Source organism: Propithecus coquereli, unplaced genomic scaffold (genome assembly GCF_000956105.1).
Source record: "Propithecus coquereli isolate 6110/MARCELLA unplaced genomic scaffold, Pcoq_1.0 Scaffold179, whole genome shotgun sequence".
In the NCBI taxonomy this organism is placed as follows: Eukaryota; Metazoa; Chordata; class Mammalia; order Primates; family Indriidae; genus Propithecus; species Propithecus coquereli.
The window spans coordinates 2,079,816-2,104,054 of NW_012142634.1; the positions used below are offsets into that span (position 1 = coordinate 2,079,816).

General features: G+C 35.9%; 1 protein-coding gene across 5 annotated transcripts in view; it reads right to left on the reverse strand.

The window, feature by feature from the left end:
* Nucleotides 1-24,239, reverse strand: part of PLEKHA1 (pleckstrin homology domain containing, family A (phosphoinositide binding specific) member 1) — a 51,722-nt gene that overhangs the window by 17,434 nt on the left and 10,049 nt on the right. For 4 of the 5 annotated variants that reach the window (XM_012642444.1, XM_012642443.1, XM_012642446.1 and 1 more), the window contains exons 2-6: nt 17,566-17,726; nt 12,803-12,859; nt 10,287-10,332; nt 3,483-3,580; nt 79-204 (exon numbers count right to left, since the gene is read on the reverse strand). In XM_012642444.1, coding sequence (XP_012497898.1) covers nt 79-204; nt 3,483-3,580; nt 10,287-10,332; nt 12,803-12,859; nt 17,566-17,706 — 468 coding nt within the window. In that variant the 5' untranslated portion in view covers nt 17,707-17,726. The remainder of the gene's footprint in view (nt 1-78; nt 205-3,482; nt 3,581-10,286; nt 10,333-12,802; nt 12,860-17,565; nt 17,727-24,239) is intronic. The other variant, XM_012642447.1, reaches the window with a different exon arrangement.

A 24,239-nucleotide genomic window follows, 5' to 3' on the forward strand; every position in this document is an offset into this window, starting at 1 on the left:
TTTTTAGTTCTAATAACAATACAAAAATCAACATACAATGATTAGATTCTCACACAATAGAAGATATTACTCTACTACCTGAGTTGGAGTAATGATGGGTACACCTCCAACAATATCGGTTCTGTAAGACACTTGCTTCTTTCCACAATCACCCTGGCGACTTAGGTTATCAGAATTAGGCTGTGAGTCTGATTGCTTTGGTACCTGAAACAGTAAATAAAATGAATCATTTTGCAACCAACATTATATATGTGAGCCTCTTTTATCACAGAAGTTCTAATTAATCATCCATTTATATGTAACTGACAAATCTATATAAAAATTATTTACAGTGTATGTGTATGTACTCCTTTAAGTTCTCACACTAATTTTCCTGTTAGAGTAATCCTTTATAAAGACAGCCATCACTCCCTGAGTGCTGACATAGGAAGGTACTATTTCATACAGTTTCTCATTTACTCTTCCTGTCAACCCTATGCATAGGGGCAGTACTCCTATTTGAGAGGTAAGAAAACAGAGGCTCAGAGGCATTAGACAACATGGGTCTAGATCCTAGTTATACTACATTCTAGCCAAGTTTATGTAACTCTTCCAAACTCAAGGACTATACTCTATACTCTGTTTATTAGAGCACTCAATATTGGCTTACAGCTTCTTGCTGTTAATCCTCCCTTGCCTCCATTCTTACCCAAGGTCCCGAAGACAGAGATCGTGGCATATTCAATCTTTCCTGGCTTCAAGACAAAGTCTACTACCACAAACACAGTAAGGACTCAATGAATGTTGAAAGACTGACTCAATGATGAATCCCAAATCAGCAGGAAAAAAGAATAATAAATTCTTAACATAAGTCGAAAATCAAAATGTTCAAAATAAAGTAAAACTTCTCATTAGAAATTTAAAGGAGACCAGGGGAAATGGCTCATGCCTGTAATCCTAGGACTTTGTGACGCTGAGGCAGGAGGATCACTTTGAGTCAGGAGTTCCAGACCACTTTGAGCAAAAGTGAGACCCCATCTCTACTAAAAATAGAAAAATTAGCCAGGCGAGGTGGCACACACCTGTAGTCCCAGCTACATGGGAGGCTGAGGCAGGAGGATCTCTTGAGCCCAGAAATTTGAGGTTGCAATGAGCTATGATGACACCACTACACTCTACCCAGGGCAACAGAGTGAGACTCTGTCTCAAAAAAATAAATAAATAAATAATAAAGAACGGGTTCCAATACTTGTACCAGTGATAAAACACTCAAAATATAAACAGACAACTATTGTGATAACAGCAGAGTCTTGTATATTAATACCTCATTAAAGCAGAATCAAAAATCAGAGGTATCACTAATGTTCAACATATATTTTAGCTTTTCTTATGTGGCCTAATCAGGGAATAAGGTACTCAGCTAATCATTATTTCTATCTACAGACTGTTAAACATGTAGTCTGTATTTGAATTACAAATTTTAAGGCTGTGAATAAAATGTAACGAAATACTTTCAGCATCAATTATGATGTTCAACATAATTTAGTCTCTCTCCAGTGATTTAAAGGGCATTTGGGGATCTTGAAATCTTTCAGAAATATTATGACAAATACTACTGATAATCAAGGAAGTAGTGGTATAAAAACTTAACTGAAAATTAAATAATTTTCCTGTTACATAGCTAATCCCTGTTAATGGTACTGGCAGAACTACGGAGGACACCATTCACGTTGTATTCAAAGACTCCACCATTTATTAGTGTGATTCCAAAGCAGTGTGGTTTCTCATACTTAAGTGTGCAATAAGGTATCATCCAGGAACATTATTAAAAACATACAATTCCAAGGCTTTATACCCAGAAATTCCAATTCAATAAATCTACAGTGAAGCCCCCACAACTGAGACCATTCACTTTTTCTCTTAAAGCACTAAGAAACCAGTGCTACTTGTTACTACAAATTGTAAAAAATGAATTAATTCAGTAAAATTACCAGATACAGCCTTTCTAAAGAAATTTTCCAAGTAGGGAATATTTACTAAAAACCCTAAAAACGATCAGCTAAAACCTTTTAAAAATATGTATGTCTGAATCACTTCAAAAAATTGCTTTCCTGAAACTGCAGAAACCTAAAATAACTTCTGCTTCATGTACAGATCAGATGCAGTGCGTAGGCGTTTTCTGTCATGTGGTAACAAGCTGTTCTAGTACAAGACAAAAAAATTTGACTTGACTCTGAGAACAGCTTTAGCTATATTAACTCTTTATTGTACTCTGATGTAAATATGGAATCATTCATTTTTAGATGGAAACTAACAAGTGACTAACATATGCTGACTTTCAGGGCACATGTTCTTCAAGAATAAGTCATTTAGGGTCAGTAAATTAGCTGCACTTCAGTAAAAACACACTTCAATTGACACGAACCTCACACAGGAACTCCTTCTCCACCCTTTCCAGGGGGCCTACTTTGTATTTCTCTGCAAGTATGGAAGGGGAAAAGGGTGAGGCACGGTACAATTGGAACAGAATCTATCCCCTTGCTCATCATCATCATAGTAAACTCTCTTAGTAAAGTTTGTTTTTTGCTTTAGGAACAAAAGAATAACGAGAAGCCTCTTTGTTCAGGAAGCAGTAAGGTACAGTGCTTCAGAGTTCTGGATCCAGAGCCCACAAACTGGACTGGGCTGGGCCCCCAGCTCTATAACTTACCAGCTATGAAAACTGTAAAAGTCACTCAATCCTTCTAAGCCTCACTTTTCCAGATAACTTGAATAAAACCTTCAGTCTAAGACCTGGCACAGTATAAATAATCAATAAATATTGATGTTCACCAGAAAATCAAAAAGAAGCCCAGGTTAGAAGCAAGAAGTTGCAGCAGTGGAAAGGAGGGCAAGGGTACCAAGCCCTGGGACTCAAGGAGGAAAATCGGGTGAGGAAAGAAGTTTAGGGCCTGAGACAGACTCCCCAAGGGCACATGGGCAGGACCGTCTGGCTGCACAACTCTTCAGACCCAATCCGCGTCCCTATACCTCATTTCTAGCCTTCACCTCTCCCCTTAGTCTGTTCGTATCTTCAACTCCTGCCCTATATGACACCAGTCCCAGTCATGGCTTAGAAGACAGGAGTGCCCATTCCTATTACCTAGGCAGGTGGCAGTAAGTCTCATGCTAGTCTGGAAGAAAAAAAGTACATCCTCAAGGTAGAACTCTACATACTAAGTTCATTTTCCCCTAGAAACATTATTATAAGCAGTGGTTAAGATCTACAGTGACATACATCCTTATTAGGTATATAACAGGTTAAAAAGGCATTCATGGGTTGATTAAAGGGCTGACAGTCACCATGTACAAGAAAATGTACGCATTTTCTGAATACCTGCCTTTTAAACAAAGCTTGAGTATGAAACTTATTGGAAAGTTGGAGACATTCAGTAGGTGTATTTTCAAAGTATAAAGATTACTTCCAGATGTTGAAAATTTTTCAAAAATATACAAATACTTACTGTAATTTTTATAGCTTTGTTCAGCACATTTACCCATTCTACTAGGTCCTGCTGATCATTGGCTTGTAGGAAGTACTTCCTCATTCCTGCATTCATAACTGTTGAGAGAAAAAAATAAACAAAGGAAATATTGTGCGTATTACCTCTAAATTTATGTCTGCAGTAGCCGAGAAACCTTATTAGGTTCAACATTGTGACTCTCTTGGATTTGATAAAATATGTCAGACTACACATAATATTGCTTTTATCACATAATAACATAGGTAAAACTCTTATTTTTTTATGGTCATGTTTTTCATTAAATGGATATACCACAATATATTTAGTCAATCCTCTAATGATGGACACTTAGGCTATTTCCAGTTTTTGAAATTACATAAAATATCACAATGAAACATCATATACATATATTTCTCCATACTTGGGCTAGCATCTCTAAGGGACAAAGTTCTTGTCATAGACTGTCAAGAAATTGTTGGGTCAAAGACAATTCATGTTTAAAATATTTATAGGTGTTAGCAAATTGTCTTCCCAGAAGATTGAATCTATATACATTCTTACTGACAGCATATGCAAAGGCGTATTTCATCTAATACCCCTCTCACCAATACTGGTTATTAGCACCTGTGGATATCTCTAGTTGCTAGTTTTCAAAGCTTCTGTGACATTGGGTCTGGAAGTCTGCAAATAATACTTCCTAGACCCTAGCTGGGGTCGTGTTCTGCCAATGGGAGGGACTGCAAGGTGGGAGTCGGGGATGGGAGAGGAAACCCTCTTGCTGATTCCTGTTCTTGCTGACCTCTCTCCAACAGCAGCACACAAGGAGCTACTGTTCCAGGGCCTTCTGCTGCTACCTACCTCAGCCTAGCAGAGTTCTCTCAGATACTAATTATCTAGCCTCACGGTGGCTCCTCCTCCACAGCCCTAGGTTATTGTCCTCTTCCCTTTTGTCTCTCTTGCCTCAGGAGTGGTAATTGCTTCATGCAGTTTCTCATTTCTGGGTTACTTCAGTATTCCCTTTGTGCTCTTCCAGCCTTCCAACATGTAGGTAATCAATTTCTGGTAATTAATCTTTTGGGTTTGAAATGCCTAGAGTGGTGTTTTCCTGACTGGACTCTGACTCATACAATGCTCTTTAACAACCTAACCGGTGAATGATTATAACTTGTTTAATATGACTTTCTTTGATTATTGAGACAAATTAGTTTTGTATGTTTATAAGCCACCTGTATTTGTTTTGTAAACTTTATTTTCCTTACCCATACTTCTCCTGAGTTGTTCATTTATTTTTTATTAATTTATAGAAGTGTCTATAAATCCTTTCCGCTTTACTTTTTTTTTTTTTTTGAGATAGAGTCTCACTGTGTTGCCCGGGCTAGAGTGCCGTGGCGTCAGCCTAGCTCACAGCAACCTCAAACTCCTGGGCTCAAGCGATCCTCCTGCCTCAGCCTCCCAAGTAGCTGGGACTACAGGCACGCGCCACCATGCCCAGCTAATTTTTTTCTATATATTTTTAGCTGTTTGATTAATTTCTTTCTATTTTTGGTAGAGACAGGGTCTCGCTCCTGCTCAGGCTGGTCTCGAACTCCTGAGCTCAAACGATCCACCCGCCTCAGCCTCCCAGAGTGCTAGGATTACAGGCATGAGCCACCGCGCCCGGCCCTTTCTGTTTTATTAAAAGTACTTTTCCCAGTCTGTCATTTTTGTCTTTTCACTCTGTTCACGGTTATCTTTGATCAAACAGAAATATTCTATCAATCTTTTCCTTAAATGCCTCTACATTTCATATTTAGAAAAATCTCCATAACTTAAGATTTTTCCAGCCCCTATGAATTTCTTTGTATTTAAAAGCATAATACAGGCCGGGCGCAGTGGCTCACGCCTGTAATCCTAGCTCTCTGTGAGGCCGAGGCAGGCGGATTGTTTGAGCTCAGGAGTTCGAAACCAGCCTGAGCAAGAGCGAGACCCCGTCTCTACTAAAATTAGAAAGAAATTAATTGGACAACTAAAAATACATAGAAAAAATTAGCCGGGCATGGTGGCGCGTGCCTGTAGTCCCAGCTACTTGGGAGGCTGAGGCAAGAGGATCGCTTGAGCCCAGGAGTTTGAGGTTGCTGTGAGCTAGGCTGACGCCACGGCACTCTAGCCCGGGTAACACAGTGAGACTCTGTCTCAAAAAAAAAAAAAAGCATAATACATTTGGAATTTTTTATGCAATTTAATTTATATATTTCCCTTTAGGGACTATCTATTTGTATAAAACAAAGCACAACTGCACATACAATTGTCTACAAACTACTATAATCAACTCTTGAGTTAAAGTTATTTATTATACAGCATGTGCATTTATTTTTAAAACCACAAATATTATTCTAGGAGCTAAGCCATGTGAATAGTTACACTGTCTCAATTGTTCAAATACAAAAATAACTTCCAAGAGTCTCTACCATTTTACATGATATACTACCATCCAGCTGAGCATGACTAAGAGACGAGGGAAACGAAAACCCTCAAGGAAAAAAAGTTATTTCTCAAACACACAAGATTTTGAAATTGGGACTGAGACCAAGACACTCTAAACCAGAGCTTCCTTGAATTGAGATGACAGTCTTAGAAAGGAAGTCAAAGCTTACCTTATGAAGTACTACAACAGCAGTTTGGAAACTTAAAGAAATTTAATATACTGTAAATCTGTTCTTTTGTATCTGTTATATTTTTCTGTGGCATTTATAAATGTCATAAATATATATTAAGATAAATTACTAACTCACTAGGACATTACATATGTCAATAGAAAACTTTTGTTTTTAATTTCTAGCAATCACTAAGTCCTCCTTTCATAATCTTTTCCAGCTTAGGCTGAAGCTGAGCTCTCCCCTTAATGACTTCTTCCCTTCAATGTTATTTTAGCCATCTATCTGCCCACAACATCTGAAGAGTTTGAAAATCTAAGCACTTATTAATACACTACATATGGTACAAAGTAAATGCTTAACACATGTATTTTTGAATGACTAATATTCATATAAGGTCCAAGAGGCAAATATATCCCTAGAAAGACTCTTAGTATACCTTGCAGTCTGAATAAATGTTCACATTCCTTAAGAATTATTTCACAGCAAGAGGAGCATGGTGATATGATGTAGAAAAAAAATCAGAGCCTGGAATCACTCAGACCTGACTAGCTTACGCACTTATAAGCAGTATCATCTTATAAACATCATTCAATCTCTCTGAGCCCCATCTTCCTCATCTATAAAATGGGAATGCCACCCACCCCTTCCTTAAGGGGTGAAGATGAAGGATGTAAAGAAACTAACACAGTGCCTGGGGTAGAACAGACATTCTTCTTTATGGTCATCATCTGGAGATTTCCAAAAAAGAAGTATTGTAAAAAAACATAAAGCAAATTACTGAAAAGTGGTGTATTAGCAATATAGGGGGTGGCGTGGGAAGAGACAGAGAACAAAAGAAAAAACTTTGAATAATAAAAAAACAAAACTTTTACACCACTAAGTTGCCAAGCTTTCAAAGGAAGGGTTTCATCTTGAATAATAAATGCGTCTCCAGGGGCTTACGTCCTTCTTACCCTTTTCACTTGAGTAGTTCTTTATTTTATCTCAAATCTTTACAATATGCATGAATCCATCAAATGGATAAAGCTTTAAGCACAAACATTAGCTTAAATACAAACAAAAACTACCTCACAACCTAGGATCAACTGGTTATGGTTCAAATATGGTTATGGATTAAGTGGTTATGAGACATTTTATCATTTTATTCCTTTGTCAATTTTCTCCACTGTTTTCTCTACCCTCTCCTTCTCTATTAGATGTTGAACTTCCTTGATGGAGTTTCTAATTTTCTTATCTCTTTCCTATTATCTATCTTTACCTTTGTTTTACTTTTAGATGACTTTTCTTCTGAGTTTTGCCTAGTCTCATGTTCCTTTTCCTATTTGATAATTTTCTCTCCCCAAATGTTCAATAATTCTGGGCTATCTGTTCATATTTAAAAGCAAGTTACTAAAAAGACTGAGAGGAAGCTCTCTTGAGTTGTTGCAGGGTTTTTGATTGTTGGACCTCAGTAGTCAACTACGGTAAGCTCCTCTGGTAAAAATGTCCAGATGTCAGGACCTATGGGTCTTTTCTCTGGGGTATTCAGAGTCTTATCCCACTGAAACCTGGCTGCCCAGTGCTCTCAGGCTGGATGCAGGAAAGGGCTGCATTCACCATGCAGACTTTCATTTAATCCTCCTATTTTCAGTTTCATACCTCATTCCTTTCCTTCTCTGGGACTAGTGTCCTAAGTATGGAGCCTCACTGATTCTATTTCTGGAGACTTCATTCATCCCATTTCCTGCTGGGATAGAGGAAGGGTGGCTGCCTGAGTGAGCCACATGGAGGTAGGGACTACAGGTTGCTTCTTATATGGACATTCGAACAAAGTCCCTAATTTTTGTTTCCTCCTCACTATTGCTTCCCCTGGAGAGTGTACCTCCTGTATCTAAGCCTGTCTAGAGTCAGGGTGAGGCAGTCTACAAATGGTGAGCTTTTCACTGGCCTGTTCCTCCACTCTGCTAAGTTACCTACCATTCCTCCAACTACTCTCAATCTCTATACACTAAGGGTTATAGATATCTGCTCCCTTCATCAAAGATGGTTTGAGTGTTTCTTTTTCTCACTGTTTTGGAGCAATCTGAGAGGATGTATGTTGTCATTCTGAATGGAAGTTGTGGTTCTATTTTAGAAGCCAGTGCCTTTCTCTCTGAAGACAAGCATTTTACGAATCTTTTCTCTACTCCCACTAGTTGTAGAGGACTAATAAACTACTGACAGAACCAGTAAATGACTAATCTTAATCTCTGATTCCAATGAAAATCACCCACTCTAAATATCCCTAATAACTATGAATGTTGAATCTATTACTACATATTACTATTTTTTCAAGTATAAGTTTGAGATTTTACCAAAAAACATTTGTCAAAAGTATGTGGATTATATGTTCTAAAATTCTAAGTTCTCTGTTACTTGACTTGCCCCCAATAGCCTTTCATTCACAAGGCCATGAGGCATTTTCCTATTTAGTAATCAAAATTATAATTTACAATAAACATGTAACTTTTTAAGTAGTTTCTCAGTAGTGATAAAAGCATTATAGAGGATTCCCTGAGCAGCTGTATTTCATCCTGCTCATATCATATTTTCTCGTTGGATACATATAACCCCTAATATACTGTCTACCGAAGAAACCTGCCTTTTGCAAGCAAAAGAGAGCAAAGATCTTTAACAATTCTACCCCCAAACAGTATCTTTTTTACTTTAACATAAAATATTCCCTTCTAATGTCTGTTGGCCACCTCGAATTTTTGTCCCTTCCATTAACATACTCTCTGAGGGGATATCAATTCTCCCAGCTTCGACTATCACCCACTATTTTAAGACTCCAAACTTCTCCATTCTTCATCTTCAAGCTCTATCCAGTCCTCATGTACTGTTACCAGATTATTTCCATTGGGAGGTTTCCCCCACTATTTCAAACTCCTTAGAAAACATTTTACCCTTTGTAATCAGATCTCCCTAATTCTTCATTTCTTTCCTTAAAGCAAACTTCCCTGCTACCTCTCTCTTCCCTTCAACTCCCACATGTCCAGTCACCAAGTCCCTGCTCTTTTCCTTCTAATGTTTTTCATTCTTTCTTTTTCTCCCATTGCCACCATCCTAACTCAGGACCTTACATATAGTAGTTCACATACATATAGTAGCAGTATATGTGGTTCAAAAGCCACTTACTTGTAATCTACCTGCATCAAAACTTCACTATTCATACAAAAAAGCAAACCAACCTCCTTCACTTTATGTCTGCTTCTAGATGCTCTCTTTCTCTCCTCCCTTTTTCAAAATAATAGAACATATCCCTTGGCAACACACTGAAGCCTGACTCCCGCCTGCCTTTATACTCTCCAGCTTCTCATCATCCCCTCCAACTTCACTGAGTGTCAGTTCCACACACACCACCCTCTTTTGCCTGCATTCCTCTGTCCACATGGTCTTCCACCTTTTCTCCCCAGTGGTGAAGGATGATCAGGAGTCTAGCTGGCCACCACCTCAAGCATCTCCTCCTCTAATGTGGCTCCCCTGACTCCTGAGCTCCCCAATAAGGATTTGAAGCGCTTCGACTGCATTTCTTTAATAGACTGCACACCCCTTTATCTACTAATTGTGACAAATGCAATGATAATTACCTGGTATTGTATCTGTCCATGAGCCAACCAGCCTGTGAGATCCTTAAGGGCAGCAACTGCTTCTTGTTCATCTCACAGCCCTAGTGCCAAGCACAATGCCTGGCACGTACTAGGCAGCCCTAAGCATTTGCTGAATGAGTTAATCCAATACCTTCAACTACTCCTGCCCCTTAACTGTAAATTTCTCTATTACCCACAAGCTGAAGACCAAATCCTCTTCATTATTTATATATTTAATATAGAATGAGATAGAAAGTTAAAAATTACCTGAAATCTCGCTGGAGGTGATTATTATAAATACCAGGATAACAGTTACATATGGATGGTGGGAGAAGATTGCGACTAGGATGGGCCACAGGAAAGAGGCTTCAAGGGTAGGGGTGGATGGGCAAAGTTTTACTTCCTCATCTGTATGGTGGTTACAAGGGAAATTCTCCTTAGAATAATTCATTAAGTCACAGGTTTGCTTTGTGTGGTCTTCTGTGACTATTTTCTTTTACAATATGATGTAATTATATCAGTTTAATTTACAATAACTAATATAAAATATGGCTACTTACCAAAACAGAATTCAGCCTTTGGCCTTAGCTTAGTTGCATCGCTAACCTAACGAGAAAAATAAAGATGAGTTACTCATTACTTCATATTCTCCTATAACCAATCTGAACTTCCAAATGTATGATTTCCCAACAGTCAAATGCATTTGGCAAACAGATCTAAAATTAAACTTTAAAGGCACCTGAAAAAGAACAGCAAATTAAATATGGGATGTGAGTCTCAACTATAAGACGTAACAAATGATACTTCCGTGTTTTCTTTAAACAAACTTGGTTTTTCTTCAAAAAAAATGTGAACGAGAAATTGAAAGTAAACCATTAGGCTTTATGTCCATATACAAATAGTTTTAGTTTAACATAATTTTCAAAATATCCTCAATGAATACTCTACAGAAACTATGAATTCTTCCCAAATAACATATTCCTAAATTAGCTATGAACAATGTGTAAGCAAAAACGGTTGTACACAAGGAGAGACTGTGTATTTAAAGCCCTAAAATACAAGCATTTAAATTATATTTTTAATCTTAATTAATTAATTAAAGCATTAATCTGCTATGAGGAAACCAAAACGGTACTTGATCCCCTCTTGTATAGGAGAATACCCCAGGATAATGGGGTCACTTTATTAAACGTAGCACATGGTTCAGAAGGTGAAGCAACGAGCTGCACCTGCTTGCTGCTATCCCTTTAAATAAAGTAGCTCTTGGAAGCCCATTCATGACTATTGCCATGCTGCGGCCCAGTGATAGAACTCATAATTGTAACATCTGTTTTGTACGTTCAAAGGGAATTCTAAGTCCGGGGTTTCTCACTGATCCAAACTACAAATTCACAGCTCTGAGTCACACTGAAGTTTGTTCCAGAAATAAATTCTGGAAAAAAAGTGACATGTCTAAAGTAGAGTACAAACTGTACAATTCAAACTTCGGTAGGCTGAGGACAGAGATAAAAGTTAACAGAACTGTACAGAAAAGAGGTTATATTTTCAAAGAGAAGCAATGGAGGTGGGAAAAGCAGCTGGCCAAGTCACCCTGCCTGCTTTACTGAATTAATACTTTATTTCAAAAAATAACACCCACTTTTTAAAAAAGACCAAGCAACAATTAAAAAGATACAGGCAAATGGGCACTGTCTCCCTCAACTACCTATTCCAATAAAATAGGCCTTCCCACATCATTCTGCTGAGAGTAAAAACTGCTTGGCAATGTATTAACGTTACATTATGCATATAATCAAGCAATGAAGCAAATTGGGGCTCTAAAATTTATTTTACAATGGAATTCTATGCTTCCTAATAATTAATAATCTCTGTAGAATTTAAACTACAAGCTACCCTGTAGCATTTTATAAATGTCTGAATTAACAGAAACACTTGAGGTATACTTAAATAGTATTTGTCTTTTGCAAATCTACACAGTATGACTTTAACAGAAAATGTTTCCTTTTAAATATGTAGTTTTTATTTTCCAAGACAAATTATTATTATTATTATTATTTTGGTCAATGAGAATGAATAGCTCTATGAAATACTGATAATAAACTATTTTATTTATTAAAAAATCTGTCTTCTAAACAGAGGTACATTCATAAATTAGTCTTTTGTTGAAGTGATCTAACTTTGCCAACAGATCGCAGCATATGCATAATGGTACACATTACTTAATAACAGTATTGCTACCTTTTGCATCTCATATTTTAAGTCATCAACAAACTTTTATGGCTTTTGTGTAAAACACAAAAATCGCCCAGGGCAAGCACCTCAGTGTCTCTAGCTCAGTTCCCAAAACACTACTAGAAGAAAACAAGGGCCAGGCACCGTGGCTCAAGCCTATAATCCTAGCACTCTGGGACGCCAAGGAAGAAGGATTGCTTGAGGCCAGGAGTTCGAGAACAGCCCGAGCAAGAGCGAGACATCTCTACTATACATAGAAATTAGTCAAACGACTAAAAATAGAAAAACTTAGCCGGGTACAGTGGGGCATGCCTGTAGTCCCAGCTACCCGGGAGGCTGAGACAGGACGATCGCTTGAGCCCAGGAGTTTGAGGTTGCTGTGAGCTAGGCTGACGCCACAGCACTCTAGCCTGGGCAAGAGAGTGAGACTATCTCAAAAAAAAAAAAAAAAAAAAAAAAAAAAAAACAAGGTCAAAGACAACAGAATTTAAAAGTTGGAAACAGCCTAAATAAACATAATACAGACTTAGAAAATTCTCCAGACCTTCTCAGGGTAGAACCTAATTGTTAACTGATTTCTCCCTTTCTGATGTTCATATACCTCATCATAAAAGTTAATGTTAACTTTTGCAATTTGCCATACCCTGTAAGTAAATTCATATTCTTCCTAATTTTATCAATTAAAGAACTTCCTAAACACAGTAATCAGGTACTGTTTTCAGCATGATATGAACCTGAATATCACCACTAAAAGGCAGGCGAAGGAAACTGCTACTTCCAGTCATACTCCCACTCAGAGGGATTTTAATTCACAGATGAATATAAAACAATGTATAAGGACTACCTTTGAAATGTAGGTAAGTTTAATGGCTCCAACACGTGATGATCCAGAAGGTAGGTTCTGGAAATAAATTATTAATATATAATTAATATCCAACATTACAAATTTATTTTATACTATAATGTTCTACATATACTAAAAATTAAGAAATCAGATTTTTTAATATCACATTTTACAAATCAACTTTTTTCAGTTCAAGTGTTTACTACATCTGAAATCAAGTCGACAACCTGGATAACAAAACTGAACCCTACTCTGTTTCACCATAATGCATTCTAGGACTAAAAGGCTATTTTTATCATTGTAGCTAAACTAATAATCTTTTTCATGGGCTTAAAAAGCCATAAACAAGATGAGATTCTGTTCCTGAAAGCAATGGGAAAATATTTAGAGACGTAAAAGAAATATAATTTTAAGAAATTTTAAAAGACTATACATGTTACTTTGTTCTAGTAACATTTCTTTATCAAATATATCTCTTGAAAAAATGGATTAGTTTTTCCCACTTTAAATGGTTTAGTGTTTATAACATCATATTTAATCTACATTGATACTTTTTTCCAAAAAAATTATTAATTCTCTTTAAATCATGGGCCAGGTATGTATATATTTGGCACTTTCACAGGAAATACTTTTATTCTTCCCTTAACAAGTTTTAGATGAGGCTTTGTATCATAAAAGACATGAGAGTAAAGAATTACAAAGAAGAAAAATCATTTCTCGCTGAAGCTATGAGTAAAGACTCTGAAGTAATGAACAACATTTAAGCTGGATTTTAAAGGAAAATTCTGGAAACACAAAAAACAGGACAGAGAATATTCCAGGCAAAGAAAACATAAACTACGGCAAGCAGCTGAAGATACACAGAAGCTCTGTGCTAGAAGGGGTCAGTGGCTGTGCTGGGCTGTAATACAGTGCTATACAGGATTGCAGTACAGAGCCATGGTCTGAGAACTTGAACTGAGAATCGAAACAAGGAGAACCTAAATAAAAAACAAAGTAGCAAGGAATTTATACCTAGAGAATTTGAAACCAATGAAGAAGGCTTCTGAGCAGACCTGTAATCAAAATTTGCTTCAATTAATATATCCTGTAATATAATAAACTGGATGGACTACAGAGGGGGATGATGGAGATAGGAAAACCAGATAAAAGAATCCAGGAAAAAGTAACAAAGAATATATGAAATATATGAAACAACTGACAGAAGATTTCAAAAGTAAAATTAAAACATTCTTGATTTTGAAAATTACCTCCACTGGAGATTAAGCAGGATTAACTTTTTAACTTACTTTATACTAATGTACCTTTAAAAAAAAAAATCTATGGTCTTATTCTAATGAATAATTAGGAGGTACCTTTCTCAGACCTCTATAAGCTTACTGGAAGCCTAGACATTTCAAAGACTTAAGATTCCCAAACATGAACTAGTTATTGTTGACAGGGACAGATCTTCTCAAAACTTTCACTCGTATGTATTGTAAAACTGCATTATGTTCTGCTTTAAACTGTATACTATGTATAAACTTCCAAATATAAATCATACATAGTAAGTATGGATACAACATAAAATTATAATCTTTAATGTATATATATATATATAATATTTTACGTGTAGAGGTTTTTTGTTTTGTTTTTTAAATTTTGGATAAGGAAAGGAAATGTGAAAATATCTCTAACTATTACCAAAGTGATTTTTTTCAAACACTGTTATCCTCCCATTCAAGGATAATAATTTTTTTTAAGTTTTCCAAAAGTCTACTATTTTAATTGGCTGAAGAGAAATTTAAGGCTTTGTGTAAGGAAGAGAAATGAGAAACAAAAATACGATGTAAAAAGTCAGAGATTAAATAGTAGCACAGTACAGGGAAACATAAGCACCTGAGAGAAAAAGAATATTCAAAATATCCATTTTCTATGGACGAGTATTACTGTCAAGTTCAACTGGAAAAAACTGCATTTCAAATTTTGTTACCTGACAATGAACAAGAAATAATAAACTAATATGACATTTAAGTAAAAAGGGAAATAAGCCATTAGTTATTTATGAGTTTCTGAACTCATTTTGACAAATACTTTTTCAAATCTCTTCAAATTCACTTTCTAATTACAGCCACTTAATCACGTAATTCTCCACCATCACCAACCAAACACAGAAAGCCACAAACTGATCCCTAGAAATACACTAGAACAAATTTTAAAAGCAATGGTTAGTGGCAAACAAAGCAGTGATCACAGGAAGAAATGGCTCCCTAAGACAGGTGACTCAAACTAATTTTCTCTCTCTACCAGGGTTATTACGATCAGTATAATCATGTTATTGCACTTTGACATAAGACTAGACTGAACCATATTAAATTGCCATTTTTAAGTAATTCAAAATGGTTGTATATTGACAATTTCATATGGTTCAACCTAATATAATAATCTTAGCAAAAACATTTTACTAAAGTTTTCATAAAGAGATATGTCTTGATTACTACATTTAAAAGTGACAAAAAATTGGTAATAATGTCTAATACACCAGGTTGGCAGAATCAAAACTTTAAAAGATTCTCCTAAGTTGAAAAGAGAAGATAAACTTAATAGGAACGAACTGAAAAATTTAAAATTCCGTGCTATGTCCAGAAAAGCCAATGCGTTAATCACAACATAGAGATCTGGCTTTAACAAACCTCATGTGAAAAAGACCTAGCTGAGCACAAACCTTAATAAATACTCCCTCTGCTATAGCCAAAGTAAAGTATTCTCCAAGTACACCACAGGCTCTCTTGCTCTGATTTCTTTGCCCCATTATTCTTTGACCACTTCTCCACCTCTTAGCCAAAATCATATCCAACCTTCCTGGTCAAATTCAAATATTACCACGTACACGAAGACTTCAACATCCTCTACTTGCTATAATTGCAACCTTTCTCTGAATTCCAAGTTCATGTTTCATTCAGGGTAATAAATATATCCCATTTTGTACTTATCTTCTCCTTTTAGTTCTGCTAATTTGGAAGTATCAATAAAAGGAGGAATTATAAGAACAATCTATTATGCATGAAAATAGAAAAACAAGGAGTTTTAAGTACAATTCAGGTGAAACCATATATAAGTCAATCAGACCTTGTGAAGAGAAAGAGACAAATCAGGGAGAACAATTCAACATAGGCAGAAGTGTGCAATGGCCAAATGGGTAAAGAGAACCAGGAACAAACGGGAATCCAGTTAACAGGAATTAGGGGGAGTCAGGGAGGATGATGTCTCTACTTTGGGAAATGGGGTTTCTGAGGGGATTGTGACCTAAAGACAAAAGGGAGGAATATGATTTATATTTAAAAAAAAAAAAGTTAAACATGAACTTTTGCTTTTTGCTGACCTGTTGTTTCTCCCACAGACTCTCATCAAGTAAATAAAGGTAATAATCACATAGTTGCATAGCCAGATGGCTACCACCCAAGAAAGCTGCTTACACAGAGAGATAAGGGAGAAAAATAGGATGTCAATAACCTCTATAAGGATAGTGACAGAAAACAGATAGTTCCCAGCAAAAAAAAGTATCATACAAAGTCAGTACCCAAATCATATAAACTGAATTAACATAGAAATTATCCTCCAGAATTTGAAAGGCTAGCTGTGCATAAAGGACTAAAATTTACTTTACAAGAGAATCAGAGAGCAAAAGTAGAATTAATGGGTAGAAGATATAAGGAATTAGATTTTGGGTCACAGAAAAAAAATGATTGAAGCTGTCTCCACTATAATATTTTTTAGTAACATGCAGTTCAAACAACAGCTAAAATAAAGACCAGGGATGGATGGGTCTCTTAAGTTAAGGAGGTTAAATTAATACTAAAGTCCCTTGCAACTTAAATTCTATATAAACAAATACACACGCATTAGCATGTATGTTTCTTTTCTAATCTAACATCAGTAGACAGCAGTAAAGAATAATCTAAAATCAGTAGAGAGCAGTAAAGAACACTGGAGGAGTTATCAGGAGATCTAGCTTCTGTTCTGTGAAACAAAAGAGAACCTCCTACAAGTCCCCGCTCTTCCCTAGACTTCCCATTCCTCACTTCCACGAGAAGCCCACTGCACAAAATCAGTTTAGAAGTTTGCTAGGGCTTCATCCCTTGCTTTGCACATATTTCCTTGCAACATATATGTCCATTTTTAACTTTTGTAACAATTTTTACTTGGAGATGAAGTGTTCCACAGGTAGAGAAAGTTTAAAACTATTCAACAGATGAACTCTAATCTCAGGTGTCTCATAGATCTTAAAATGAGGATTCTGATTTTTAATTTATGATATTTACCCCAAGAATTTGCAAGACAACAAGAAAATCAAAATGCATTTCACTTCAGGGATGGCATCACAATGACTGACACTCAAGGCTGACACTACAAGATGAAAGGACTACATGTGTGCAAGAGTACTAAGTAGTTACTTATTAAAAGATAGCAGTCTCTATTCCTAGATAGAGCATCTTAAATTTAAATGAGTTAAGAATTTTAACCAGAGAGAGCGTTTTTCTACCAAAGAGGGAAAAACATATACAAAGGCATGAATTTTTATCAAACAAACTTAGTTTCACCTTCTGAAATTCAAACAAGACAGGAAGGAGTCAGGGTTATAGGGCAGGAGAGTAGAGCCAGTGGAAATAAATTTAAATATATACTATTGAGGAAGACAAATCCTAAAACCAGTAATAGTATGTTAAATACTAAAATAAATAAAACATTTCTGTGCTTTTAAAATCCTTCTGGATTTTACAAACCTGTGGGTTATCCATGTACCATACAAAACTGTCTTCTCTGGTATCCAGTATGAAGTACCTTCGAAGAAATTTCCCACTGTTTTCATTTTCTTCAATGTCTAGAAAACCACAAATGCGATTCTGACGATCCACATAAGGCATTTCTGGGCTTGAACATTACACTGTAAAATAAAAACATTAACAGTAAGCTCCCTATGGAAAAAAAGAGTATTATTTCTCAGTGGACTACAAGCACAAAATGCACCACGGTATACAGTGTGTTCAACAAGGAACCTACTTTTCAGCATTAAGTGGGGCCCATTAATATGAACACACACCAACATCCGAAGCATTGGCAAAAATCACTTTTGAATTAAGCTTATTATGAGCAATTACTAAATGTTAACTGTTCACATTGATAGGGACAAAGGAAAGCTACTGGCCTCATTGAATAATTTACTTACTTTTTCCCTAAAATAAACCCAGATGAGCCAAAAAATTAGCCATCCGAACTTTAATTTCCTTATTTACAAATCAAGACAATCTACCCTTTAGATTTAGGATATTTTAAAATTCACAAAACAATAATAGTTGTCCATGCATTACCTCTTTTAATCTCCAAAACAACCCTATGAATAGGCATCATCATCTCCATCACACAGAGAAGGAACTTAACACTGAAAGGGAAAGTGACTTTCCAAAATTACAGAACTAGTACGTAAAGAATCAAAACCTGAACCCAGATTCTTGGACTGTACAGCTCATATCCACGGTCCTGTCTTAAGATCCTTTGAACTGTTAAAACTAAAGTGAATTGAGGTAAACTTAGCTAACATAATGGAAAGAGAAATAAGCAGGTATGACGTGCCTCCTGATGGAAGACATAAACATTGCCTATGAAGTGAACATATAACAAAAAAAAAATTTTTTTACCAAAATTTGATCTAGTAGTCACTAGGATTTGGATTGGTATATCCAAATACCAATTTATAGGAAGAGAAGAACACAGGAACATACTAAACTGCACCATAGGAATTCAATCAACAAATGCTAGATTGTGGGAAACAAAAGGACAAACAACCCAGTTTCTTTAGCAAATAAATTACTACAGGGAAAAAAGAGAAAGATTAAAATAGACTTAATTAAAAGGCATCTCATATTCTGGTTCTAAAGTACTGAAACTTCTGTTGTATTTACTAAAGTCAAAAACCAAAACCTGGGTAAAAAGCAGTATTTCCAACCATCTTTTCTCTACAAACTATAGGTATGTGATTCCTTCCCGATGTAATGCTTAGTCCAAATCTGCTGTTCCTACTCTGGAGCTATCACATCTTCTGGAGGGATGAATTTATGTAACTAGCACTTCATTTAGAGGTTCAAGGTAAATTTAACTCACAGTGAAAATCCAACTACAATGTACCCTGATACAATGTATACCTACATCACGATTCTGTATGCAGTCAGAGAAATGATGAAACATGGCAAAAATTTCTAAAATGAAACCATCCATTAAGTTTGTGTATGTGTTGTTATAAAGCTGACACTTAGATGAAATAATTTGTTTAATAAATTTACGCAAAGTTTTAAAAAATTCTAAAATGTAATCAAAGCTTAAAAAATCAGTACACTATACTAGCATATACTACAGGTAAAAACTATCAACTTGTGCGGTACTGCCGTGAGGATAGACATAGACCAATGGAAAAAAACTGAAGCAAACCTATATGTCTATGGTCAATTTTCAACAAGGGTGCTAACATCGTTCAATGGGAAAAGAATAGCATCTTCTACAAATGGTGCTGGTTAAAGAATGGTTAAGGAATAGCATCTTCAACAACTGGATTAAGAATGAAGCTGGACCCCTACCTCAGACCACATACAAAAATTAAGTCAAAATAGATTAACGTCTAAATACAAGAGGTAAAACCATAAAACTCTTAGAAGAAAATATACAAGTAAATCTTAACCTTGGATTTAGTAATGAATTAATTCTTATTATAACACCAAAAGCATGAACAAGATAAATTTGACTCCATCAAAATTAAAAACTTTCATACATCAAAAGATATCAAGAAAGTCAAAATACAACCTATAGGATGGAAAAAAATATTTGCAAATTATACATAAGGATCTAGTATTCAGAATATATAAATAACTCTTACAACTCATTAGCAAAACACAAACAACCCAATTTAAAAATGGGCAAAAGACCTGAAGAGACATTTCTCCAAAGAAGATATACAAATGGCCAACAAGAACTTAAAAAGATGCTCAATATCATTAGTCATTAGGGAAATGGAAATCAAAACCACAAGGATATATAACTTCACGCCCACTAGGATGACTATAATTAAAAGAGGAAAATAATAAGTATTGGTAAGAACACGGAGAAATTGGAACCCTCCTACATTGCTGGTGGAAATGCAAAATAGTACAACACTAAAACAGTTTGGCAGTTTTTCAAAAGTTAAACTACCACAGGACCCAGCAATTCCACTCCAACCTCATTTTACAGCACTTCCCTTTATCACGCTTTGCAGATACCATGTTTTTTACAAATTGAAAGTTTGTTGCAATCCCGCATTGAGCAAGTCTACTGGCACCATTTTTTCCAACAGCATGTGTTTACTTTGTGTCTCTGTGTCACATTTTGATAATTCTCACAATATTTCAAACCTTTTCATTATTATTATATCTGTTATGGTGATCTGAGATCTTCAATGTTACTACTATAATTGTTTTGGAGTGCGATGAACCATGCCGATATAAGATGATAAAAATCAATAAATGCTGTATGTGTTCTGATTGCTCCACTGATCAGCTGTTCCCCTCATCTCTCTCTCTCTCTCTTTCTCTCCCCTTGGACCTCCCTACTGCCTAAGACACAACATTGAAATCAGAACAATTAATAACCCTACAATGGCCTCTAAAGTGTTCAAGTCAAAGGAAAGAGTTGCACATCTCTCACTTTAAATCAAAAGCTAGACATGATTAAGCTTAGTGAGGAAGATATGTCAAAAGCCAAGACAGGCCAAAAGCTAGGTCTCTTGCATCAGTTAGCCAAGTTGTGAATGCCAAGGGAAAGTTCTTAAAGGAAATTAAAAGAACTGCTCCAGTGAACACACAAATGACATTAATAAGAAAGAGAAACATACTTATTGCTCATATGGAGAAAGTTTAGTGGTCTGGATAGAAGATCAAACCAGACACAACATTCCCTTAAGCTAAAGCCTAATCCAGAGCAAAACTCTAACTCTCTTCAATTCTTTGAAGGCCAAGAGAATTAAAGAAGCTACAGAAGTCAGAAGCTAGCAGAGGTTGGTTCATGAGGTTTAAGGAAAAAAGCCATCTCCATAAGACAAAAGTGCAAGGTGAAGCAGCAAGTTATCCAGATGATCTAGCTAAGATCATTGAAGGTCACTACACTAAGGACGAAATTTTCAATGTAGATGAAATAGTCTTCTACTGGAAGAAGATGCTGTCTAGGAGCTAAAGAGGAGAGGTCAATGCCTGGCTTCAAACCTTCAGAAGAAAGGCTGGCTCTCTTGTTAGGGGCCAATACAGCTGGTGACTTGAAATTGAGCCAATCAATGCTCATTTACCATTCTGAAAATCCTAAGGCCCTTAAGAATGATGCTAAATCTACTCTGTCTGCCCTCTATAGATGGAACAACAAAGCCTGTGTGACAGCACATCTGTTTACAGCACGATTTACTGAATATTTTAAGCCCACTCTTGAGATCTCCTGCTCAAAAAAAAAAGTCCTTCCGAAATATTACTGCTCATTGACAATGTACCTGGTCACCCAAGAGCTCTGACGGTGATATAAAAGGAGGTTAATGTTTTCCTGTCTCCTAAGCCAATATCCATTCTGCAGCCCATGGATCAAAGAGATATTTTGATTTTCAAGTCTTATTGTTTCAGAAATACATTTTGTAAGGCTATGGCTGCCATAGATAGCGATTCCTCTGATGAATTTGGGCAAAATAAATTGAAAACCTTCTGGAAAAGATTCACCATTCTAGATGTCATTAACAATAGTTGTGCTTCATGGGAGGAGGTAAAAAAAAATCAACATTAACAGTTTGGAAGAAATTGATTCCAACTCTCATGAATGACTTTGAGGGGTTTAAGACTTCAGTGGAAGAAGTAACTATAGATGTGGTGGAAACAGCAAAAGAAGTAAAATTGTAAGTATTGCCTGAAGAGGTAACTGAATCACTGCAATCTCATGACAAAATTTAAATAGTGAAGAGTTGCTTCTTATGGATAAACCAAGAAAGTGGTTTCTTGAGGTAGAATCTATTCTTAGTGAAGATGCTACAAACATGGCTGAAATGACAACTTACGTAAGACCATTACATAAATTAAGGGATAATGCAGCAGCAGGGTTTGAGAGGATTAACTCCACTGTTCAAAGAAGTTCTACTATAGGTAAAATGCTACAGAGCATCAAAAAGCATCTCATGCTACAGAGAAATCTTTCATGAATAGAGAGCCCATCAATGCAGCCAACTTCATTGCTGTCTTATTTTAAGAAATTGCCACAGCTACCCCAACCTTCAGCAACCACTACTCTGATCAGTCAGCAGCCACCAACATCGAGGCAAGACCCTAAACCAGCAAAAAGATTATAACATGCTGAAGGCTCAGATGATTTTTGGTATTTTTTAGCAATAAAGTATTTTTAAATTGTTTTATGTACATTTTTTAGACCTAATGCTATAATACACTTAATATATACTACAGTATAGTGTAAACATAACTTTTATATACACTAGGAAACCAGAAACAAATTTTGTGTGATTCGTTTTATTATGATATTCAGTTTATTGAGGTGGTCTGGAACTGAACCCACAATACCTCCAAGGTATACCTATACATGCTCAGAATTAAAAACAGGTACTCAGGCAAATCCTTGTACATGAATGTTCACAGCAGCACTATTCACAAATAGCCAGAAAATGGAAACAAACTAAACATCTATCAACAGGTGAATGGTTAAATAAAGTATACACATACAATGGAATACTTTTCAGACATAAAAAGGAACAAAGTACTAATACATGCTACAATCTGGATGAACCTTGAAAACACTATGCTACATGAAAAAAAGCCAGCAACAAAAAGGCAGATATTATATGAATCTATTTATATGACAAATCCAGAATAGATAAATCCAGAGAGACAGAAGGCAGATTGGTGGTTGCCAGAGGCTGGGGGAAGGGTGAAATGGGGAAGGGCTGCCTATGAGGTGATGAAACTGTCTTGACACTAGATACAGGTGACGGTTGCACAATACTGTGAATGTATTAAATGCCACTGACTTGTACACACTAAAATGACTAATCTTATGTTAATTTCACCTTGATTGTAAAAAAAATTAAAAGACGTTTTAATGTTACTTTCTAGATAATTTCTATAATGACTGCCCCCAATGCATTTATTTTACTTCTTAGTTTAAAAAAGTAGACCAAATAAATTATCTAATTGAAAAACTCAATTTCTTGGACTGCTCAGTCTAGGAGAAGTTGGCTGCCATATAGGAAATTTGACTACCTCGAGACTGCTCTGTTGTGTGAAAGCCAATTAGTCCCATGGAGAATCTGTGTGGAGAGAGGTAGCCAGCCCACACCCAGCTGTCCCAGCCATCCCAGCAGAGCGAGTGAAGAGGCTATCTTGACCATCCAGCCCAGCCAAGCCTTCAAATGACTCTAGTTCCAGCTGCCATCTAACTATAACCACATGAGAGACTCCAAGAGAGAACTGCCCAGATGAGCCCAGTCAACCCACAGAAAAGTGGAAGATAATAAATTCTTCTTTTATGCCACAGAAAAACCCTCAGGAATATACCGTATAAATACCATATATAAAGTATTCAAGGAATTTTATGAACAAATATATTCTGAATTTTTGTTGGTTTTTAATGCTGTACATGGATTTATCACCTGGATAGCTATTTGAAAATTAAAACAATACACTTTTAAATAAAATATGGGTAAAAGAAGAAATCAAGAGAAAAATTAAAGAAGATTTTTAACGAAATGAAAATGAAAAAAGAATTTGTGAGGTACAGCTAAGGAAATTTTCAGAGGAAAATGTATCATTTTAAAATGCTTTTAGTAGAAAAGAAGGTCTAAAATCAGTGAGCTAAAGATCCAACTTAAAAAGCTAAAAAAAGAAGAGTAAAGTAAACCCAAAGTAAAAGGAAATAGTAAGTATCAGAAAAGAAATTAATGAAATAGAAAACAAGCAATAAAGAAAGTTAATCAAAAGCTGGTTCTTTGAAAAGATCAAAAAAATTGATAAATCTATAGCTATGTGAACCAAGTAAAAGAAAAGAAATCATCAATATTAGGAAATAGGTTATCACTACACATCCCACAGATATTAAATGGTAGTAAGAATATTATGAACTTTATACAAACAAATTTGACAATTTAGGGGAAAGAGACAAATTCTTTGAAAAACACAACTTTGAAAAAACTGACACAAGACAAAAAAGAAAATCTAAATTGCCCTATATCTATTAAAGCAATTGAATTCATTACTAAAACCTTCCCAAAAAGTCCAAGCCCACAATGGTTCATATGTGAACTCTATCAGTCACTTAAGGAAGAAATAACATCAAGCTTTAAGAAACTCTTCCAGTAAACAGGAGGAAAGAACAGTTCTTAACTTGTTTTATGAGACAA